At 43.2% G+C, this 24,341-nt stretch overlaps 1 protein-coding gene across 10 annotated transcripts in view; it reads left to right on the top strand.

Moving 5' to 3' along the window:
- SYT6 (synaptotagmin 6) overlaps positions 1-24,341 on the top strand; it is a 262,997-nt gene that overhangs the window by 172,880 nt on the left and 65,776 nt on the right. For 5 of the 10 annotated variants that reach the window (XM_033918907.1, XM_033918910.1, XM_033918909.1 and 2 more), the window contains one exon: positions 15,995-16,206. In XM_033918907.1, coding sequence (XP_033774798.1) covers positions 16,037-16,206 — 170 coding nt within the window. In that variant the 5' untranslated portion in view covers positions 15,995-16,036. Of the gene's footprint in view, positions 1-11,678; positions 13,097-15,854; positions 16,207-24,341 lie in introns of those variants that run through there. The other 5 variants (XM_033918904.1, XM_033918903.1, XM_033918902.1 and 2 more) reach the window with 2 other exon arrangements.

The raw sequence follows: 24,341 nt of genomic DNA, 5'->3' as shown, positions 1-24,341 counted from the left end.
CCCATAGGCTAACAGCTCTTTACACCTACATTGGGAGATCCTAGACCTAGAGCATTATGGTCTTACCAGAACATAAGAATAGCCTTATTGGGTCAGATCAATGGTCCCATCAAGCCCAGTAGCCTGTTCTCACGGTGGCCAATCCAGGTCACTAGTACCTGGCCAAAACCCAAGGAGTAGAAATATTCCATGCTACCGATACAGGGCAAGCAGTGGCATCCCCCATGTCTTTCTCAATAACAAACTATGGACTTTTCCTCCTGGAACTTGTCCAAACCTTTCTTAAAACCATCTACCGCCACCTAACTTTCATGCTGCTGCAGCCGGCAATTTAAAAAAAAAAAAAAAAAAAAGCTTAACACGGCTTTGTGAAAGAAGCTCTTAGTTATTTATTTGGTTTGATCTCCCCTTAGGTGATAATCCTGTTTAATTTTTTAAAGAGATTATTTATCTGCTTCAGTCACTGAAGCCCAGTTTGTGAATTTGACTTCAAGGGAACACTTTGTGATTGAAGATAAATATTCCGTACGTCACATAGGGAGCCTGAGATTGGATATTTACACATTAACCTGGTTTTCTCCTGAAATATCACAACGTGCACGGTATATGAGACAACCTTTCAGGATTTCTGCATTAAAAGCTACGCTCACCATGAGAGAGAGGTTTCTGTTTCTGAGTCGGGGACATATATTGCTCAAAGAGCCTATCAAAGAAAGCCTGTGATCCAATCTAACTTCTATTTAATAATAAATTCTGGATAAAAGCTCCATCTTGCAAACCAATTTAAAGCTACCAGAGCTGAGCCAGAGCAGTAGGGACTGAAGCAGCAACATCGGGTTTTCTGTAATGCAATTTCTGTGCCGTCTTTTCCATGAACACCAAATTATTTGTACCAGTGTTGAATGCGGTCTTTACTAAAGCAGTTGAACGTGGCCAAAAGACACAATAGAGGGATCTTGACATGTAAATAAGCACAAATCGCTATGTTATAAATATTTCCATGTGCTGCTGTTCTCTAAATCATTGGATCCCAAAATTTGTTCGCAGAAAAGGGTGGTGAAAGTGTAGACCTGCCTCCCAGTGGAGGTGGTGGAAACGAGAAATGTATTGAATTCAAGAAAGCTTGGGATACGTACATTGGAGAGGAAGGATTCGTAAAAGGCTTGGATAGGCAGACTAGATAGGCTATATGTAGGGTTACCAGAAGTCCGGGAAAGCCCGGACATGTCCTCTTTTTAGAGGACTGGCCGGGGTCCTGGACGGACTTTCCAAAACCCGGCAGTCTGTCCGGGTTTGGGAAAGCTCTGATGAGCTCCGACCACATCACACACATCCGCGCATGCTCCAGACGAGGCCGGAGCTTGTTGGGGAAGAAGAGAGTAGGTTTGTGAGGGTGGGGCTGGGACGGAATGGGGTGGAGCTGAAGGCGGGGGCGGGTCCATGTGTCTGGATTTTTGCAGCCTGAAAAGTGGTAACCCTAGCCATATGGTCTTCATCTGCCTTCATTTTTCTACGTCCCTAAATGGGGTCCCTCAGTCAGAGAGGATTTCCGGATAACCATGATAAACAGTCGTGAGATAGTTTTGTACGACCTGCCTCCATTGCATTTAGATTTCTCTTATGCTTGTTCATCATGAATATCCGGAAAGCCTGACTGGCTGGGGTTCTCCAGAACAGGTGTGGGAAGGTAACCTCAGCTCTAAACTCTCTTTCTTGGCCCAAATTTCATCCAGCTCAATTTTATACTGTTCCAACAAAACCCATCCTAGATGAGGGTTGACCTTCTTTTAATGCCAAAATTTAGCAGAGGGGTATAGAGATACTTTAAGAGAATCAAATTGGTCCTCTGGCTGCATTTAAATACCTCACTGTGTTGGATTTGTTAAAGTTGTCTTCAGTCATTTGTGAGGATTGGAAGAGATGGTTGGAGAGAGATAGATGGGCATTTTCGATAGAATGTCCAAATTTGAGAGCAGAAAAATGTCCGTATTTGAACAGGATGTCCAAATACTTTTTTTTTTTGGGGGGGGGGGGAGGGGGAATTGCCTACTTGGAAGTCTTGGCCACCAAAACATCGAGACCACCAAGACTTCCAAAGTTAATCACTATTTGTGACCACAAAATTGTCCAAGTTAGAAACATTCAAATCAGTACCATTTAGATGTGAGAGGGGTGAACATTGTAATAGACTGGCAACATAGACATGCCAACAGAGCAGTGGAGCACCTTAGAGGGCACTGCTGTGAACTCCACATAGAGTGCAAGATGTACTACTCACATAACCCCCTTATAATTTATGCTAATCCCTCCAAATCTTACCCACTATACCCACCTATCTACAACCCTAGTAACCCTTATGGCTACAGGTGATACCTATATGGCAGTAAGTAGGGTTTTGATAGGCTCATACTTAAGACCATAGATGTTGTGGTTAGAGTGCCTTATGGGCCTGGGTCCCCTCTCTCTGTGGTTCACTATCCCACCCACTAGGCTACTTAAGACACCTATGTGATCCTCTACTAGAATTTCCCATACCAAGTACTGCTGTTCTACAGGTAGGTATATACCATTTTATTTAGAAATTTAGGGGGTGGGAGGGGGTCATTAACCACTGGGGGGGGGTCATTGCATAATGATTTATTAAAACTTGTTATACTGCTTATTCATGCGACTGGTTCAAATGATACATAATCCCTACATTGATTATCTGGTCAGTTTGATCCCTTTTTGGCACTTAGATACTTCTACAATAGGTCTAGGCAAGAACGTCTAACTTCTCTGTAGGACGTCTAGCAAAAGTCTAACCCACCACAAAGCCCAACCAAAACACCCTCATAACATGCCTCTTACATGCCCCTTTTAAGACTTAGACGTTCTGGAAGACGAATGACCTACAAGATGCCCAAATTTCTAGCTAAAAAATCAGCACTTGGACATTTTGATGAGCAAAATGTCCGTGTTCCGACTTAGGCCCAGATGCACTAAACAGGATCAGTAAAACCGTGTGGGTGTAGTCTGATCCGATTTTTTGGGCCGATTCTAAAAGAGCTATTGATGCACTCAAATTTTGCATGCAAATGATTTGCAGTGAGCTGTTTTCTGCATCGGGTCGGTAAATGCGACCTTAGTGCATTTGGCCCAGTTTTTGTGTTTTGATTACGCCTATAAGTGTCTGATTCCACAACAGCAAAAACCTGCTTCTCTTCCTATGGTGCTTTTGTTTACTTGCAGCCTGATACAATTCCTTTGGCTCTTCCGCTGCTGATTTTATCTCAAAGTGATTTATTGTCTATCAATTCCATCTAAAAGCTGGTGAGAAACCAGTGTGAAATGACAAATGGAGGTAAGAAGATAGGAGGATCGGTTATGATCAGACATAGCAGAAATATAAAGGATCTCAGCCAGAGCTAAGAATACAGAAGATAACCTATATGATTTTTCTTTAAACATTTGCCTTACGACTTACTGGGGTGGGGTGGGGGAACACATTTTAACTTTGAAAATAGAACTGCTCTGCCAAGACGACGAATGAACATTTTGGTTCCTCTTTGGAATAAAATTTGTCCATAGTTATACCTGTAGTCATTGTGGAGGTCGAGATCTTCAAGTTTCAGAACAATCCATGCATTTAAACTTTCTTTCCCCACTGTAAAAGGTGCCAGATCTCTCAGTAAAATTGTTCATTCCTTCCCCTGTTTACTAACAGCAATATGGAACGACCTACCTTCTCAAATAAGATCTTGTCTATCCCATCAAGTTTAAAAAAAAATAAATCTGAAAACTACTCTGTTTCAGCGTTTTCTAGCAGATAAGTTTCCATGAGGTCAATTCTTTCTACTGACTACAACTATTGTTAATCGAGTCAAGGCTTGTTTCTCAGGGATGACTCGGTATACAAATTCAACACTTAGTTTAGTTTATATGAGCTTTGTAATGGTGTTACAATACAGAGTTTGCATTTTATGGGATGGTTATGTGGCTAAAAGTGTGTTTTACAAGCAAAAATAAGCATTTATGAAATTTCTGGTCTATGCTCAGATAGCTTACCTGACCATAAGTTCAGATACATTTAAATGTTTGCTGATGCATTTAAATAAACCTCAGAGCAGGTCTATAAGCAGCATAAAATCTGTTTTACTCTTTGGAATCTTGCCAGGTACTTGTGACCTGGGTTGGCCACTGTTGGAAACAGTGGGCTTGATGGACCTTCGGTCTGTCTCAGTATGGCAATTCTTATGTTCTTATGTGAGCCAAGTATAGGACAGTCAAGCCATTGTGACATCACTGATGAAGTTGGCTCTTAGGCATTGGTGGAATGAGGCATTATGATGTCACAATATGAGCTCTGGAATGTTGCTACTCTTTGGGTTTCTCTCTTTGGGTTGCTACTCTTTGGGTTACTTGGGATCTGGGTTGACCACTGTTGGAAACAGGATAATGGGCTTGATGGACCTTCGGTCTGTCCCAGTATGGCGATGCTTAAGTTCTCATGTAATAAGCAACAAACAAAAGAAATTCTTGGCGTTTGAATATGAAATTGGAACTTGTGGGATTATCTATAAATGTGCTCAGAAGTGTTGCTAGAGAGGCCACATTGTGGAGTTTTGCCCCACATATACCGTAATAATCTCAGCTACTTCTCCATCATTGCACCAACATCAGTATCCAAGACTTTAAAGCTTTTCTTGTATTGATGGAACTAATAAAGCTGTACACTTATCTCGAGTAGTGACTTCTAGGTCATGATGCGTTTCGCTGAAGCTACCTCAAAGGACCTGTACTTTGATCTCTTCAATATTGCAAGTGGTCTCATTACAAAGGGCTTTCCAACTTTCCAACATAACCTAAGAGTTGCCATACTGGAACAGAACGAAGGTCCATCAAGTCCAGTATCCTGTTTCCAACAGTGGCCAACCCAGGTCCCAAAGAGTAAACAGATTTTATGCTGCTTATCCTAGGAATAAGCAATGGATTTCCCCAAGCCAACTCAATAATGACCTACGGACTTCTCTTTTAGGAAATTATCCAGGCCTTTTTTAAACCCCGGTAAGCTAACTGATTTCACCACATTCTCCGGCAACGAATTCCAGAATTTAATTACACGTTGTGTGAAGAAATATTTTCTCTGGTTTGTTTTAAATCTACCACTCATCTACCCACTTTTCGTAAAATACTGAAGACATATCTATTTCAGAAATTTACTAGTGATCCTTCTTTTTCAAATAATCAATCATAAAAGATAAAATTCTGGCCTAAAAGATATAGTTTCTGTTTTAATCTCCAGTGTTATTTTATTAATAGTTTGTTAACTGAGTCGAGCCCTCCTGTTGGGATGAATCGGTATAAAAAAAAACCAAAGATTAGATTAGATATCCACAATGAATATGCATGAGATACATTTATATTTTATGCAACTGTTCTCTGCTGTGTTCCAGGCTCACCATCTTCCCTGCAGGTAGCCTGGAAGGGAGGGTTTGAAGCAGAACATCCCTGCTGTTCTGGAATCCAAAAGGAAGTGGCAGAAGTGGGTTCCAGGCAGAGGGTAGGAGGTGACCCCCCCCCCCCTCCGTGTCCTCCTCTCCCCGCTGCTTCCACACCATCCCCACTCCGGTTTTTCATGCCCCCACACCACACTCACGCCCTGTACCTCTTTATATCTTCGCCAATGCGAGCAGCTTCTCTGACCCTAACCCTAACCCTTCCCTCTGATGTCACTTCCTGCGACCCGGAAGTGATTTCAGAGGGAGCCAGGCCAGCGCGAGCTGCAAGCTTGAATAGTTCCTTGCTTTTAAAGAAGTATTGGAGGGGGGGGGGGCAGGGAAGGAAAGGCATGAGCGCGGCTTGGTGGATAGAGAGGTGCCGGCACTCCCACCAAGATAGTGGCCGGGGCGGTCTGCCCCCTGCCCCTCCTCTTATTATGCCACGGGTTGGCTGTTCTCCCAGAAATTAAGCCCTGCTAATGTGCATGGATCATACCACACATGGCCAGTTTTGGAGGTACTTTCTCCACGCACTGCCTGGGAAGAGAGGCTGGGCCTGTCAGACCTTCAGTATGACCCAATGTGGTATTTCATATTTTCACAGGGGAAGCAATTATTCCAGAAAGAAAAAAAGACCTGCCACAAATCATGATGATAGAAAACAGGGAAGACAGGAAAGGAACGAGGGATGGTTGTCACTGGATATTGGGCCCCAGGCACTGTGCTGGCATTATCTAATGACCGCAGTAATACAATTTACTGCCTTGCTGCAAATGCATTGTTCCTGTGGCCAGCTACACTGTATTTTACAAGAAATTATTGCCGCTTTTGCCTAGCAGAGCTGCACAGAGGTCTCTTAAGTAGCCTGGGGGAGGAGGGGGGGCTAGTGAACCATAGAGAGGAGGACCCAGGCCCATAAGCCACTCTAAAATGGTGGAAAATGTGAATCCATCCCAAACCCTACTGTACTGCCATATATAGGTGCCACCTGCAGCCATAAGGGCTAGTGGGGTGGTAGACAGGTGGGTATAGTGGGTTTTGGGGGTCTCATCATAACCTAGAAGGGAGTCCTGGTGAGATGTTTATGTGGCACCCTTTTTGTGAAGTTCACAGCAGTGCCCTGTAAGGTGCCCCACTGCTCTGTTGCCATGTCTGGGTGGCCAGTCCATCACGATGCTGGTCCCTCCCACGTCCAAAAGGTCTTGTTCTTGGCGTTGGGGGTCTTGGACGAATATTTTGACAAGAATGTGGTATAAAAATTGATGTAATGGCCATAAAGATGGATGATTTTCAAAAAAAGTATACTTTTACACATAATTTGCGAGACTTATGATTATGGCCCTCCACGGATTCAATGCACGAACCACCTTTATTTGTCATTTGAGCTGTAGGTTTTTATGCCACTGTGTGCATTATAGGAAAGGAGGTAGACAAATAGTTGTGAAACAACGGTCATTATACAGAAATTCAACCATATCTAAGAAACTAGAGCTGATGAGGTCTATCCGATGCAATTTTCTGAATCAGCAGCCCATATAACCCCAGGAACAGGTAAAAAAAAACTCAAGGCACCAAAGCAAAAATAATCATGTTTTGTTGGCCTGTGTTATTGATTTCATTTTTTCAGAGGAAAAAGGTACTTCACATTTCCAAATGCATCCTGTTTTTTCTTTTTTTTAGAGTTTGATCAATTTAGGCATCCTTTGACCATGCTGCATTTTTAGATCGCATGTCCCGTTGTCCCCACGCACAGCTTCAAGCCGAAATGTCCCATTTTCAGAAAGAGTGTCCCGAAGCTATGCGTGGGGACGATAGGACCGGCTTCTCCCTGCTTTGCCGATGCAGCAACTACACAAGCCTTCCCCCTCCTGACGTCAATTTTGACGTCGGAGAGGAAGTTCCGGGCCAGCCAATCGCTGCCTGGCTGGCCCGGAACTTCCTCTCTGATGTCAGAATTGATGTTGGGGGAGGGGGAATAAGGCTTCTGCAGTCGCTGCTGCACGCACCTGGCCTGTTGCTATGTCGGTGGTGGCTTGGAGAATTCAGTGGCGGCAGCTTGGGGGGGGGGGCAGGAGAGAGAAAGAAAGAAAAGGGGGGCAAGAAGACAGAAAGGATCTACAGGGGATCTGGTCTCTAGAGCTGCACAAGAAGGGTGATTACAGCAATAATGGTTTTCTGTTCAGCTTCATGCTGCAGCTTTATGGAACAGAAGAAACATGATGGCCAGAAAGATAAGAAGCTCTGTAGTGAACAAGTGTTTGAGGTGGACAGGGGAGGGTGCATGTGAGGAGGGTCAGGAAAGAAAGAAAGGAGGGAGCAGGGAGAGAGAGAGAAATAAAGAAAGAAAGGGGGGGGCAGAAAGAGAATGAAAGAAAGGATGCATAGTCAGAATGAAGTGCAACCAGAGACTCGTGAAATCACCAGAGAACAGAGGTAGGAAAAATGATTTTATTTTCAATTTAGTAATCAAAATGTGTCAGTTTTGAGAATTTAAATCTGCTGTCTATATTTTGCACTATATTTAACGGGATCCAGGGGGTCGGGGGCCCGGGGGAGGGGTCCTTTCCCATCCCGTTTTGAGGAAAAAAAATTAATGGTCACGTTATTAATGCACCTTATAAGAGTTTACTTAGGGGCACGCTCAGGTTCCAGGTTAGCGTGCACACACTATGTGGTAAAAAAAAATAAATCATTTTATTTTTATCACGGAGGGGGCATGTAATGTGTTAAGTTTTTACTTATTGATACTAGTCTCAAGTTTTTACAGAATGACACGAGGCAAGGATTGTCCTTCTTTTCGTGGGCTCTGTCCCTTTCCCCATCCCCATAGGCTCTGTCTCTGTCCCCGGGCAAAGTGCCGGGTTTTGAAAAGCCGTCCAGACCCCCAGAGGACATCCCCGGGGAAATCTTAGAAGCCAACACACACTCTCTCATGAAGTGACATATCTATTACCCAAGAGTATTAATCACTGAAAATAAATGCCAAATATGGATGTGCTCGGAACATATCAAATGCAGGTTTTTGAAGATTTAACTTTTTCTTTGTTCCACAAACTAGAACTGTTCCTGGCTAGCTTATTCTTTTAATTGTAAATAGCATGTCACATTGCATTGATCTGGCACAGATCAAAAGGATGAGGAATTTACTGATCAATTTTTACTTTTGCAAAGGCCTGTCGAAAATGAAGCAGGCATAGACGCCCACACCTCTGGCTTGGCCCTGCCCTCTGGCCTTATCTTTTCCTCCATCCAACAGGCAACATTTGAAGGAGTGGTTTATGTGCGGACACGAGAGAGTCCTTATGGAGAACACATTTTAATTGTATTTATGCTTTAATTAGGATTCAGAAAGGATGGTTTCAAATGAAAGTAAGTCCTAAGGAAACAAAATCGATCATTAAGTAGCTCAGAAAAAGGTAGCAGCGGACAGTGACCAAAGCATAAACCTAACAACTGAGGAGAGATTAAAGGAAGAGAGCAGACTGGCTAACTTCCTGCTGTTCAATCCCTGCGTCTGCCCGTGTATTGACCTCCGGTCAACTTAGGTTTCTGAGGATGATCTGCGCACTTGGACGATCAATGGCGGGACACGGCTCGTCGAGAGGAACCTTCAAAGGACGTCAAACGCCAAAATGCCCTGAGGAATAAAATGAATATCGGAACGGCCACGAGAGAATTTTAATGGCTTCTAAGTGCTAACTGAATTATGGCGGCCTTTTTGGTTAGTACCGACGCTTGAAGCTGTTGCCTGTGAACGAGGGGCTAATGACCAAACGCTAATTTGTACACATTTGCTTCGCAATGCCCTTGCCCTCTAAATGGCATTCTGTTGTGCGAGCAGATTTTCGGATCCAGCCCATTAAGTTTTCTTGTGGTTATTATCTTTTTAGACCTAGCATATGGGTACAGATGGGAAGCGGCCTACAGGAATCTCCACTTCCCATTTGTTTCTTCCAGCTTTAGTTCAAAGCTTCCTGCTTGCAAATCTAGAGCAGTAACAGCAAAAAAAAGGCAGAAATAGTCACACCGAGGTTCATTAGGGGGGGGCGCTCAGGATCAAAACTGTGCACACCGCGTAAGCCGCCCACAAACAATCATAGATAATACCAGATTAAGGGTGCTCTCAGTGTGAACAAGCAGCGATAGGAGCCAAGCTCCAACACTTCACAAATTAGGTAGAGGTGATAAGCCCCCACCCGCACACCATCATTGAGCACCCTGGGTGTGCTGTAAATCAAAGTGAAAATATCCAGCCCTCCAGCCGACTCTCTCTTTTTTCCTCAGTCGGGTTCCTGAAGAAGGGCTCCTCCCCGAAACCAGCGCGGTTGAACCTGTTTGCCTGGCGCGCTTCTATTTCGTGTTCAGCGATGTGATTTTTCATCTTTCAGTTAAGTACACTATTTTTTTTGCTTTTCATTTTGCCTCATTTTGATTGACTATTTGTGGGGTTTCGGCTGGCAGGGTTCATTTAGGGGGTCGCTCAGGCTTCACCTGTTAACTCACCTGTTTTTGACTTATTGGTTTGCTAACTGTTATGGGCGACGAAAATGATAGGAGGTTTGCGCCAGAAGACGTATGAGGAGAGACTGGAAGCCCTGAATATGTCTACCCTAGACTGGGAAAGGAGGGACAGAGGAGATACGATTCAGACGTTCAAATACTTGAAGGGTATTAACGTAGAACAAAATCTTTTCCAGAGAAAGGAAAATGGTAAAACCAGAGGACATAATTTGAGGTTGAGGAGTGGTAGATTCAGGGGCAATGTTAGGAAATTCTACTTTACGGAGAGGGTGGTGGATGCCTGGAATGCGCTCCCGAGAGAGGTGTTGGAGAGGAAAAGGGTGACTGAGTTCAAATAAGCGTGGGATGAACACAGAGGATCTAGAATCAGAAAATAAGATTAAATATTGAACTAAGGCCAGTACTGGGCAGACTTGCACGGTCTGTGCCTGTATATGGCCGTTTGGGGGGGGGGATGGGCTGGGGAGGGCTTCAATTCCTGGAAGGGTGTAGATGGGCTGGAGTAAGTCTTAACAGAGATTTCGGCAGTAGGAACCCAAGCACAGTACAGGGTAAAGCTTTGGATTCTTGCCCAGAAACAGCTAAGAAGAAAAAATTTAAATTGAATCAGGTTGGGCAGACTGGATGGACCATTCGGATCTTTATCTGCCGTCATCTACTATGTTACTATGTTATATCAACAAAGAAAAAACCTGAGAGAAAAAAACTATATATCATAGGGATTCACAACATGAGAAGTATAATTTGAAGAAAAGAGAATCTACGAGACTTTGTGATGAGATCTTGTGATGCATTGGCGGTTTTGACCATTGCTCCTGGTTAAGCCTGTTGCTTCTTCCTACCCGCATAGTTCTTCCTCGTGATAAAGAGTGATATCGAAAGACGACTCGTGTTTGAGGGAGTCAGATTTGTTTTTGGAATGAATTTATATTCATGCTTCACATCTCACATTGGATGGATTTATTATTGAATTTGAATGAGTGACTATTGCATCTGCACTTTTCCTGCATGTTTGCACTCGTTGGGACCTGGATGCACCTAAACTTTTGAATTCAAGTACTCTTCAGATGGTTAAGGACGGACGGACATTCTGCTTGTCAGCACGTTTTTGGACCATAGCAGCACAGCCTGAGTTTCATCTTGACTGCTTTTTAAGCTAAGTGACTATTTACTTGTTTCTTAGCTATTTATGACTGTTTGAATATAGAGCTGTTTAGGCTGTTGAAGATTATGAATTTTGATGAAGTGCTTCTGTTCCTTCTTCCGAATTGTCTTTCTTCTCTTTATCCTATATGATGACATTAAATCAAATGTATTTCAAGTTTCAAGTTTATTAACTTTTAATATACCGACCATCAACAGGTATCTGGCCGGTTAACAATAAAATATTTAAAAAGAAGGAAAAATAATAGGTATTTAAAAATGATGAAAGTGAACATCAAAGACATTAACTGGACAGACTTGAAAGTGAGGGTAAAAAGGGAAAGGTGGGGAAAAGTTACATATTTTGAGGAGAGAAGGAGAAAGTGGGAGTACGGTAAAACAAATTGGGTGGGGTCGTTTTTTTTTTAAAAGCGGTTGGTTGAGTAAGAGAGGAACAGAAAAGAGAGAGAGAGAAAAAAAAAAAAAAAAAGAGAACAACTCTAAACACAAGTAAAGGCGTCACAAAATAAAAAAGTCTTCAGGCTCCATCTCGGAATTGCTGTGGCAGAGCATTCCACAACGTTGGAGCGACTACTGCAAAATTTATTTTCCGGGTGTAAAAGAAATCTTTTATGGAAGGAATTAGCAAGAGTTTCTGATCTGCTGACCTCAGAGTACGTGATGGGCATTGAGGAATGAGAAGCTTATCAAGATATGAAGGCTGATGAGAGAGTTTTATTTTGAAGGTCAGCGGGATGATTTTATAGGTGATACGATGTGTGATAGGGAGCCAGTGTGCTTCCTTCAAAAGTGGAGTAACATGATCATATTTGCCTATTTTGTAAATTAGTTTTATTGCTGAATTTTGAATTAGTTGTAAGCGTCGGATTTCTTTTTGGGGGAGGCCGTTGTAAAGAGAGTTACAGTAATCTAGGTGGGAAATAACTAAAGAATGAACCAGAATTTTGATTGCATCTGTCTCTAGAATCGAAGTTAGTGAACGAATAAGGCGAAGTTTAAAGAAACAGATTTTTACAACCAAACTGATGTGATCGTGGAAAGTAAGATCCTTGTCGAAAATGACTCCTAATAGTTTTATTTTTGTTTCCATTTTTATAGGAGTGGATTTGATAAAAATCTTTCCTGATAGAGACTCGCTGTTTTTGATTGGGAGTAAAAGGCCGCAGGGTTTGTCAATGTTGAGGGAGAGTTTATTTGTGTATTGCGTCCAATTTATTATTTATATCTTTTATTTCTGAAATGTTTGGGGTATTGACAGGGTGAAGTAGTTGTATGTCATCTGCATAGGCAAACATTTGTTGGCATTAAATGATACACAATATGTTACCACGTAACCCGTTCTGAGCTCCTTGGGAAGGACGGGATGATTCTTTTTCATGCGGACCTTGAAGAGTTTCCCACAAGCAGGACATGCTTCCTTCTTTGCTTCATGGCAGCCGTCACAGTAGCTGCTGCATATGCCTTTTTGGCTGGCTTCTGGCCGCCTGAAGTCTCAGCATATTTGTAGCCATGTGTGCTCTGACTTGGGCTGGGACAGCTGCTTCACTTTTTTTTCCTCCCTGATCATGCCTTTCATTGCTTACAAGCAACCCTCTTCGCATGGCATATTGCGATGGCATCATTTATGGCGGATGCCAGTAACCGTTCTAGAACATTTGAATGGGTTTTCTAACTCTCCATACTCGCCGCAACTTGATTAGATTCTTAAATTCTGTTTGATATGCATCAGTAGATGTTATTCAGGATCTATCTTTCATAAGTCGTATTTGTTTCTCTGATGCAGCCAGTTTTCCAGAGTGTCGGGGATTTTGTTCACGTCAGTTTTGTCTACCTCACTCTCAAAAGGCCAGGGATTCTTGCAACTCATCTGCTTCCGTGCCAATACGTTCAAGGAAAATGGCAGAGCGTGTCTTCATTAATTGTTCCTCCAGGTCAGTTGCTGTTTCATAATTATGTCACTGGTTTTTGAAAGGCTTAACATTCGCAGCTCAGTCCTCGTCAGACTCGGTGGTAGTGGAAGCAGAATCGATATTCAAGTTTCCATGGCTAATTTACTTCCAGCACCATGTAACATTTTCAGACACTCTCAGGGCACATAAAACAGTCTCAACTATAACACAAGAGGAGAGGAATAGAAATAGATAGATGTTAAAATTTGGGGCATGCATGCACTATCTACTTATAACTTGGCTCTCTATAATATTTAAGAACAGATACTTAAAACATTTAAGGAAGAGGTAGAATTTTATTTTTACAGATCAAATTTATTTATAAGATTAGGTAGGCAATGCAGTAATTTTTAGTTACAATCTAGGGATCTTTAAACAAGGGAAAAGAGCCATAAGATAAAATATTGTTAGAGAAGCAGAATGATTTAATTTAAGCTGGATTAAAAATGTTGCAGAGGAGATGATGTCCTTGGTGGAAGAAAAGTTCTTCAGTTGCAGATTAGCTAGGAGCACATGGCATCTTGGATGTAGCGATTCCAGCAAAGTACGTTGCAGAATGTCCAGCAATAATCCAAAAAGAAAGAACTTAGGTGAATCTCCCCTTTTTATGAACTATAGGGCCTTGAAGTCATGTCCCATCACAAGTCAGGAATTCAATTCAAACTTGCTTCTGTTCTGGCTGGATGATGCCATCTGATTTGACTCCTTAGCTGGGATTTTAATAGTGTGGTCATCTGGGAATCTCCAGGTAGATAATTATCCTATCAGTCTCCCCCTGGTTTTGAATGACTTAGGCCTTGTTTCTTTTGTTCTGCTCCAGCCTTTGTTTGCTGACCGTGGCTTGGAGAATAGGGTTCTGTTTAACACAGCTGCATCTTCTATTATGGTGCATATCTTGCAGAGTAAAGGTCTGAGGCAATACTGCCATCCTTTGTTATCCACTGCATGGGTACTTAACCTCTTTGTTTCAGGATTACAACAGTATGAAGACAGATTGGTAGAACTTTTCAGAGTCCATCTTGAGAAATAATTTATAATTTTCTTAGATTCAGATACCCCCATACAATTAATCATATCATGCTACACAACTACTTGCTTTATTACAATTCACAACACCAACAGGAAGTGATATATTCCACCCAGGTGCACCCCACACTTCCTAAAGGGATCATAGAGACTTACAGAACAGCATTCATGGCCTGTCACACTTACATCTTAAATAACAGGAGATAGAACCCACCAGGGTATTATCAAATCTTCCTGTCTTAAAGAGAAAACACAAGCACTGGGGAACATAGAGTGGGGAACTAATGAGACAGGAGATGGAAGTGTGAGGAGAGCACTAGAGATCTGCTGCCACCTAGAGGAGAAAGGAAGGGGGAGTGGGAGGAGTACTGAGCTACAGTCTTACCCACTGGATCACTATTTCTGGTAAAACAAGAGAGGAGAGAGGTATCGTATGGGGGAGTGAGGATTTCTACTGATATCTAGCCTGTGAGCGTGTGAAAGATGCTTGTGTTGAGGTGCAAAATACTGCTCGGAAGAGACGAAGGGCCCCCTTTTGCAAAGCCACAGTAGCGATGCTGCAGTGGTGAACGAACTAAGGCCCAAAGGAATTGAGAGGTCTTCGGTGCATCTCCTGCGGCAGCATCGCTGCCCCGGCTTTGTAAAAGGCCCTCTAAGGCAGGGCTGCCCAGTTCCGGTCCTCGAGATCTACTGGCAGGCCAGGTTTTCAGGATTTCCGCAGTGAACATGCATGAGAGAGATTGGCCTACCAAGAAGGCAGTGCGGGCAAATCTCTCTCATGCATGGTCATTGTGGATATCCCGAAAACCTGACCTGCCAGTAGATCTCGAGGACCGGACTTGGGCAGCCCTGCTCCAAGAGCTCCAGTTTGGTGAAACTATTTCTGTTACTTCACTTTCGATTTTTGTGGACTCTAACTAGTGTGACCATATGGCTCCAGAAAAAAGGGGACGGATTGAGACATCCGGATTTTACTTCCGTTGAAAGCAATGGAAGTAAGGAGAACAGATGGAGACATCTTGGTTGCTTTCAATGGAAGTAAAACCCGGATGTCTCAACCCGTCCCCTTTTTTCTGTAGCCATATGGTCACACTATTTTTACCTTATTATTTTCATGTCCCTTCTTCTGTATCTACTTAGAGTTTGCCGGAGAGCCCAGAGAGCCCATTAAAAGAGAGTTTCATTATAAATCGAGAGTGGTCTTCAATTTACTCTTTGCACTTTTAATTACTCTGCTTAATTGTTATTAAGAACTGGCACTGTGTGGGCTGTCAGGGAGCCCTTAACTGAGTGTCATGGAGAGTTTGGGGAAAGCAGGATATTTTTGGCCACAGGCCCTAGAAGTGTTGAGATTTACTGGCCTCTGGATTATCTCTTAGCCAATTCATTTCATGTGAGCCATCGAACAGTTTTCAAATCAGTTCAGAAGCACTGGCAGTCAATGCATCTGGGATTCTATGGCCTTAGATGTCTCTTGTCACAAATATGAGACGACCCTGTACGTTAAGTCCAGTTTTCACTGTTTGCAGCGCTGTGTCGCTTAAGAGTGAGCCACAGAGAAATGCTATCTCTACAGCTGAGTGTAAGACTTTCTCACAAGCTTTCTTTTCTTTTCTTTTTCCCCCCTTCCCTCTTCCTGTCTTTCCATATTTTTCCCATGTCCCTCCCCCCTCCCCCGGGCCACTATCCCCTCTTCCTCTTGTCTGCCCTCTAGACCTCTCCGTCAGCCTCCTTGCCGTGATAGTTATTGCTTGCGGACTCGCCCTGGTGGCCGTTTTTTTCTTTCTCTTTTGGAAGCTGTGTTGGGTACCCTGGAGGAACAAGCCCATCCTTTCTAACTCTGCTGTCCCCCAGAACACTGTGAACCTGGCCGGAGTGGACTTTGAGAAGGAGACCATGGCCGACAAGATGAAGGACACAAACAACCTCGGTTTCCTGGAGGCAGCTGTAAAAATCAGCCACACTTCGCCAGATATCCCCGCAGAGGTGCAAATGTCCATGAGGGAGCATATCATGCGCCGCACTCGAATACAGAGGCAAACCACAGAGCCGGCATCTTCCACAAGGTGAGAGATTTCTTACTGTTCTCCAGAGAGGGCTGTCTGTGTCTAATTAACAAGTGAAAATGAAATGGTGTTCTCTATATACAAATGGGACTACTTCTGTGCCCATGTCGTGGCTGGCTGCTCCAGCGTTAAACTGTGGTGAATAATTCTGGGCCTCGAGGGCTGTTAGGATACCCTCAATGAATATGCATGAGAAAGATTTGCATGTGGTTGTATGCTTATGTTTGTTAGAGGTTGAATGTTATATAATATGGCAGAATTTACAATAAAACAATAATTAAAAAAAAAAACTTTACAACTTTACAGAAAACATCGAAAACTAGTGAAATAACAAAAAAAAAACCAAACTTAAAATCCACTAGAGAGACCAAGAGAATAACCAGGCCTCAATTGTTTCTTAAATGATGTAAAGGAGCATTACGGACCAATTTCCAAAGATAAGTCATATATAGTGTTCCCCCGCGAATTTGCAGTTCGTGAATCGTGGACTCGCTCATTCGCGGTCTGCTCCGACCGCCTCTTCCTGTGGTAAAGTCGGGCTACACCAATCAGGAGCTGTGTGTCAAAGCAGCTCCTGATTGGTGTAGCCCGACTTTACCACAGGAAGAGGCAGTCGGAGCAGACCGCGAGTGATTTTTCTTCACCCGCCGGCGCTCCAGCTGCCCTCTCCTGCCTCCCCTGCCTTTTGACAGGTGAAAAACCCGCCTTTGCGGTTTTTCAAAATTCGCCCTTGCTAACTTCTTCTTTTCCTAAACTTAAATCCATTCTGAAAGCAAAATTTGATCCAGCAATTTATGTCGATTCCTGAAGATGCATTTAAGGACTGTTTCCAGAAGTGGAAATGACGTTGGGAAAAGTGTCTACGTAGGGAAGGGGAGTATTTTGAAGGGGACACAATGGAATAAGCTGTAAGATTGTTTAATAGATTTTTATAAAATCAGTTCTGGAACTTTGTGAACTGACCTCGTAGTCATTGTGGATATCCTGAAAACTTGCTAGGCAAGGGGGCATTTAGCTCCAATTTTGTGGAACAATCCCCCCCCCCAAAAAAAAAAAAAAATTAAGAGAAGAGCTGTCTGTAGTTCAGTTTAGTAAACATTTGAAAGATTATTACTTTCAGTTGACTTTTGGGGATGAAGCGGGATAGATGGTTAGGGAGATAAATGATGAAATCTGTGAAAGCAAAGGATGCACATATTGAATAAATATATTGGGATTTGAAGGGTATGTATTTATGAGGTGGGATTTGGACTTTTAATTATGTAGTACCTTTCTGGGGTTTTATTGTTTTTATTATGCAAACCCCTGAATGAGTTTGGTCTTAAAGTGTAATAAACTGTAACCTTGTCTATAACATTGTGCCTAATTTCTGGGAACACCCCCAACCCGCATCCCCTATTGAGTTGCATTCTTCGAAATTAGACACATACGTCATAGAATAGGGCGTAGAGTAAATCTACAGGTCACACACCTCCTGATTGATTGCTAACACCTAAGTAGTTTATGCACGGATCTGGGATCCATGCCTAAATTTGTGTGAAATATACATAAAGCAGGAAAGGAAGCATTAACTCGGCATATTAATTAGTTTTAATGAATTAAGAATAATAATTATTATTATTATTATTTTATTTTATATACCGCCATACCCAAAAAGTTCTAGGCGGTTCACAACAATTAATCAAAATGCAAACTATGCAAATCATTGAAATCAACAAGTTATATGCATATAATATAAGAAAAATACATACATGCCATATAAGGAGGGTACAACAATCTTAAAAGAATAAAAGATTATAATAATAAAATATATTAAGAACTCAGCCTGTTAAATAATTGAGTTTTTATCTGCTCTCTAAAATCAAGATAAGAAGAGGCATCAAACACAATTTGGGCGAGCCATGAATTGGAAGAAAAGGTTCTTTCAAAGAACCTTTTATAATGACATCATTTTAATGAGGGAAAAGCAAACAAATGTATTCTTCGAGAGCTCTTATTGTTATAACTCAAAGTGAAGTGAGGGTTGAGATAACCCGGTGACATACCAAATACTGTTTTGTAGCAGACGCATGAGAACTTGAACAGAACTCTGGATTCCAATGGCAACCAATTAATTAAGATTTATATTCCGTCCTCCCCAAAGAGCTCAGAATGGGTTACAGTTTACATACAGTGTGTTACAATATATCTTCATATAAGATTACTTACTGATGCTGGTGAAGGGTTGAGGGAGTGACGAGGGAAAAAAGTAGGTTTTTACAGCTTTTCTAAAGTTAAGAAGTCCTTTGAGGGCTCTGCTATGAGGAGGTAGGCTATTCCAGAAGTTTGGTAAGAAATGGGAATAGGATCGTTTCCAGGCTGTCTGGAGTCTGAGGGAGTGTCCTGATGGTGGACGTAGGCGTATTTCGTCTTGGGAGCGTAGGCGTTCTCTTTGGGGTGTAGAGAGGAAGTTTGACTGAGAAGTGTTTGGGTGTCGTGTTTAGAGGGATTCATATGCCAACACTAGGCCTTTGAAAATGCAGAATTTTGTTATGGGCAGCCAGTGAGCCGATATCAGTGCTGGAGAGACTGGGTTGTGGGCTTGTAGGTTTTTCAGAAGTCTTATTGCTGCGTTTTGAACTCACTCTAGTTGTTGGGTGTTTTTTTTGCTATTAGACCGTTGAATGAAGCGTTGCAGTAATCCAGGCGTGTAAGGACAAAGGCATAGAGCAGTTGGGTGAAGTCTTGTTCCGTGAAGTAGTTTCATATCTTTCGGAGCTGGCGGAGGTAGTAGAAGGATGAAGAGACTACTTGTGAGATGTGTTTGGAGAGTGATAGGTTTGAGTCAAGAGTAATTCCTAGGCTCCGCACTCCGTCTTTTGCCATCAAGGTAGTTGATTCCCAGATTAGGGAAGGGTGGGTGTAGGAGCATTTTTTTCCCCCCTAATCCATAGTAGTTCAGTCTTGGAGGCGTTCAGTTGAAGTTTGTTTGAGGTCATCCAATGTTTCATTTTGGATAAGCAGTTGTGCAGGGTTGTGGCCTGGTTGTCGTGATTTGCGCCTAGTGGTAGGTATAGTTGAATGCCATCAGTGAAGGAGTGGATTTTGATTTGGTGTTTTTGGGGCTATGTCAAGCAGTGGTATGATGTAAAGATTGAAAAGAAGAGGGGATAATAGGGCCCCCTGGGGTACTCTATATTTGATTTGTTTCGGTTTGGAGCTCCTTATAGGGCAATAATGCCGCTTTATAGGGCAATGGTCAGACCTCACTTGGAATACTGCGTCCAACATTGGTCTCCCTACCTAAAGAAGGATATAAAACTGCTGGAGAGGGTGCAGAGACGAGCAACCAAACTAGTGAAGGGTATGGAGAAACTGGTATATGAGGATCGACTTAAAACACTGGGATTGTTCTCCCTTGAGAAAAGGAGACTGAGGGGGGATATGATCGAGACCTTCAAAATACTGAAAGGAATCGACAAAATAGAGCAGAGAAGATTATTTACATTGTCCAATTTGACACGGACAAGAGGACATGAAATGAAGCTAAGGGGGGACAAGTTCAGGACTAATGTCAGAAAGTTCTGCTTCACACAGAGAGTGGTGGACATCTGGAATACTCTCCCAGGGGAGATTATTGCGGAATCGACAGTCCCAGGCTTCAAAAGCAAACTAGATGCATATCTCCTTGAGAAAGGCATATAAAGATATGGTGGCTATAAATAAACCAGGTGTATACCTGGCGGGGCCTCCGCGTGTGCGGATCGCCAGACTTGATGGACCGAAGGTCTGATCCGGAGATGGCGCTTCTTATGTTCTTATGTTCTTATTAACAGCACCAATTAAACCCGACATTCCCTATCCAACATGAGTTCATAAATAGCTCCCTAAGTGAAGTGGGTCTTATAATTATGGAAAGTTTAGTGCCAGAAAAAGAATATAACCTTTCTGGTGATTCAGTCCTATTTCTCTCTTGTTCAGCATCTCCTGATTCATATTTTCCCCTCTGGTTCTCTTTCATTAAGCCCTGATTCCACTCTGCAGCAGTTTTTGCCTGTATCTGTGGCTGAAGCTTTCATTGGAAGTTAAATTATTCTCAGACTAACCTCTTCAGGCATGCCGACATACTCTGCCAGTCTCATCGGGAGCGGTTTGATTTCAGTGGAGGGATTTTGGACCTTTTTGTCTTGTCATTTGACCTCATTGTGTCAAGCTGTCAATATGTTTGTGGTTACTTTAATTTGGTTACGTGGCAGGGAGAGCAGGAGGAATATTGGTGACATGGTGCTTTGTCAGATGGAATTAACAGTGTCCAGCCTCTACACTTTTATTGCACAAAGCGGGGAATAAAATTAGATCCATCTCTGCAGTCTGTGGCTAATGAAAGAGCTTTGCCTGATTTCACCGCTAGGTGAAATAAGCGCTGTTCCCTCTAATCTGAGCAGGAGTCCTTGATGTACAGTCCTGCCAGTGGGGGGTGCTAGTTCACTATCACATTTTCAATAGTGAAGTTTTTCACGGTTTTTCTGTATTCGCGGCCATGCTGATCCCCCTATCTCCGCCAATACGGAGGGGGAAGTCTACGTGTATATAGATTATATTTAGTTGAATAGGCTAAACTCCTTAGGAGGTGTGCAAATCTAGTGTACTTAGCTGCAATAGTAAACCTAATATTAGATGTGTGGGACGATTGATTTGGTATGAACATATGCAAATAAGTAGGATGATCGATATGCCAGTAACATAAATAGGATGATTGATTATGCCATAATTATGCTGGTCTTAAAAACTCTGTATTGCAACGCTGATACAGAAGCCCCTGTAACTCTGTACAGAGCCCACCTTGCAGAAGCTCTTTGTAGCTCTGTATTGTAACACCTCTAAAGAAGCTCATGCAAATCTTTCTGAATTGACTCCCCAGTCATTAGCAGTGGTTTAGAAGCTCCCAATAAACAATAAACCTAAGAAATGTATTGGTTATGGTGCCTATTTCATGCCTATTGGATACAGAAAAGTAGGTGCCTACTCACAGGCATAGTGAGGGTGAGAGGCACCCGGGGGGGTGGTGCCCCCACACCCTCTTTTCTGCCCCCTGTTCCTTCCTGATCCCTCACCGCTGCGTGCCTTTGTCCCTCCCCTTCCCCCCATACCTGTTTGGCTTTCCCGGGGCAAGCAGCATCTCCAGTTTGCTGCCCGTGTGGGTGTCGGCTCTCCTTCTGATGTCACTTCCTGGTTGTGGAACCCGGAAGTGACATCAGAGGGGAGCATCGAGGCCGGCACAATTAGTAGGTTGGAGCTATTGCTTGCGCCAGTGATGAGTTAGAGGTACAGTGGGGGGGAAGCAGTGGCAGGGCGGAAAGTTGCTGACACCCCCTGCTGTCGGCCCCCCTGCTCCCCCCTTTACTTCGCCACTGTGCCTACTTATCTTTATAATATACTAGAATGAATGGCCAAAAATGTCACTTAAATTTAAGGCATGAGCATTCCCACTAGACCAGTAGTTCAGGCAGGTTTTCAGGATTACCACACTGAATAGATGCTTGACATGAGGCCCATTGTATGCAAATATCCCTCATGCATATTCACTGTGGTAATCCTGAAAACCCGACTAGGGGCAACAAAAAACTAGAGGGCATTCGGAAAAATTGAAGGGAGACAGATTCAGAACAAATGCCAGAAAGTTCTTCTTCACTCAGAGAGTGGTGGACACCTGGAATGCACTTCCGGAGGAGGTAGTAAAGCAGAGTACGATTTTGGGTTTCAAAATGGGACTGGACCAATTCCTGAAGGAAAAGGGGATTGAAGGGTATAATTAGAGGGGTACTATACAGTACAAATGCTTTAGAGTAATAGATCACTTACAGGTCATCGACCTGGGGGGCCGCCACGGGAGCGGACTGCTGGGCATGATGGACCTGTGGTCTGACTCAGCGGAGGCGATGCTTATGTTCTTATGTTCTTCAAGGAAAAGGAAGTGCACTGCTATAGTTCGTATAAAGGCTTGAGACGATGCTGAAATGACAAATTACCGTAGTCTATAATTTTTAATGCCACCTGTGCCCCCTTCGTATGCTCTGCCCATGCGCCATCCATGCACGCCGTACGTGCCATCAAAATAGTATTAACTTGCAGCCAATTGTAAGACACTGAATCAATTCATACCTTCAAGCACCAATCAGTATCATTTTTTCTTTTTGTCTTTTAATCTTATTCTAAGGTCCTCCAGAAGTGCCAGCCAGTGGCTAAAAATATTTCTATGGAATTGGCCTCTTCATGTACATAGCTGCTATTTGGTATTCTATAAAAGTTCATTTACTATGTAAGTTGCCCCTTACATGTATAAATGACAGGAATACAACACAACCACACTCTCAAAACGTTTTGCAGCACAGCAAACACACATACCATGTAAATGCTACGGAATGAATCACAAATGGTCTCCCAAAACACCGAACGGAAACAGCGCAGGGATTAGCTAGCAATTAGTAAACAGGTTTAATATTGTGAAAATTATTACGAGGTAGGAAAAAGCCTCATATCCCCTCCTCCAACCCAACGATATATTAGAATTGCAGATAAATAGGAGGCTTTATAGGGGTAAATGCAATCACTGGCTTAAAAAAAACCTCCTTTATAATGTTTCACTTGTGCAATGCAATCAATCCCTGAGTTGTCCACAATGTATTGGGAGGGTTCATAGACAACGGCGCGAAAGACAAAGGCGCGCCCAGACAATTGAGCTCAGCGCGGAGGCGCGCGCCACACTAAATTACAGTTTTTAGGGGATCTGACGGGGGTTTTGTTGGGGAGCCCCCCCAGTTTACTTAATAGACATCGCGCCGGCGTTATGGGGGGTTTGGGGGGGTTGTAACCCTCCACATTTTACTGTAAACTTAACTTTTTCCCTAAAAACAGGGAAAAAGTGAAGTTTTCTGTAAAATGTGGGGGTTTACAACCCCCCACACCCCCCACAACGCCCCCACAACGTGGCGCGATCTCTATTAAGTAAAGTGGGGGGTTCCCCCCCACGCCCCCCGTCGGAGCCCTAAAAAACAGTAAATTAGTGTGGCGCGCGCCTCTGCGCTGCGCTCAATTGTCTGGGCGCGCCTTTGTCCCGGCGACTTTTGACCTGACACCTATTGGGAGACTTGAAAGCAATTTAACAACTAGTGCTTAAATATTCTCTAGTTGTATCGAGAAGAAATATCCCACACGTCGACGATGGGCAGCGTTTCGCCTCAAAAAAGCTGCCTCAGGACGTACAGGTAATGAAACTTTTAGTGAAGCTCCGAGTCAGAAAACATGGCAGCTTCTCAGACAGGAATACCATCCTTTGCGTACCTTCTTGCTGCCTATAACAAGCAGCTCCTTATAGAATTACCCCTCACAGTACTTCCAGCAACTCTGGAACCTCAGGACCTGCAGTAGGCCCAGTACTGATCATTCAGGTCCAGACTGGCATGAGCTGAGCATTTAGGGTTATCAGATTTTACGTCAGTAAAAATCCAGATCCCTAGACCCTAGATATAAAAACATCAAATGATGCCTGTGAAAAAGGAGAAAATTTTTTTTTAAAAAAAGCACAGAGGGAGGAAGAGAAAGAGGACAAGGAGGAGCAAGGAAGAAAAAGAAATTAGGGGAAAGTGGAAAAAAAAGATTGAAGGGAAAAAAGTGTGGTGTGGATGATGCGGCTGAGGGACTGGTTGGGAAAAAAGTGCTCTAGTCTAGATGGGGAGGGGGGAGAGAGAGAGTGAGTATGATACTGACAAGCTGTGAGGGGCAGGAGTGGCAGGACCCTAATTTTCATTATTCCATATGACTTGCTCAGCTCTTGACATTTAAATACAGGCTGGCTACTCACTGCCAGATGTTTAGTTCATAGACAACCCCGCGAAAGACAAAGGCGCGCGCCGACAACTGAGCGCAAGACGGAGGCGCGCGCTGAAGAAAAGTACAGTTTTTAGGGGCTCCGACGGGGGGTTTTGTTGGGGAGCCCCCCCCCCAGTTTACTTAATAGAAATTGCGCCGGCGTTGTGGGGGGCTTGGGGGGTTGTAACCCTCCACATTTTACTGTAAACTTAACTTTTTCCCTAAAAACAGGGAAAAAGTAAAGTTTTCAGTAAAATGTGGGGGTTTACAATCCCCCACAATGACCC

This window comes from Geotrypetes seraphini, chromosome 13, assembly GCF_902459505.1.
Source record: "Geotrypetes seraphini chromosome 13, aGeoSer1.1, whole genome shotgun sequence".
Classification (NCBI taxonomy): domain Eukaryota; kingdom Metazoa; phylum Chordata; class Amphibia; order Gymnophiona; family Dermophiidae; genus Geotrypetes; species Geotrypetes seraphini.
Note: the sequence above shows the minus strand (reverse complement) of the source record. Positions and strands in the feature narration are given on the sequence as shown.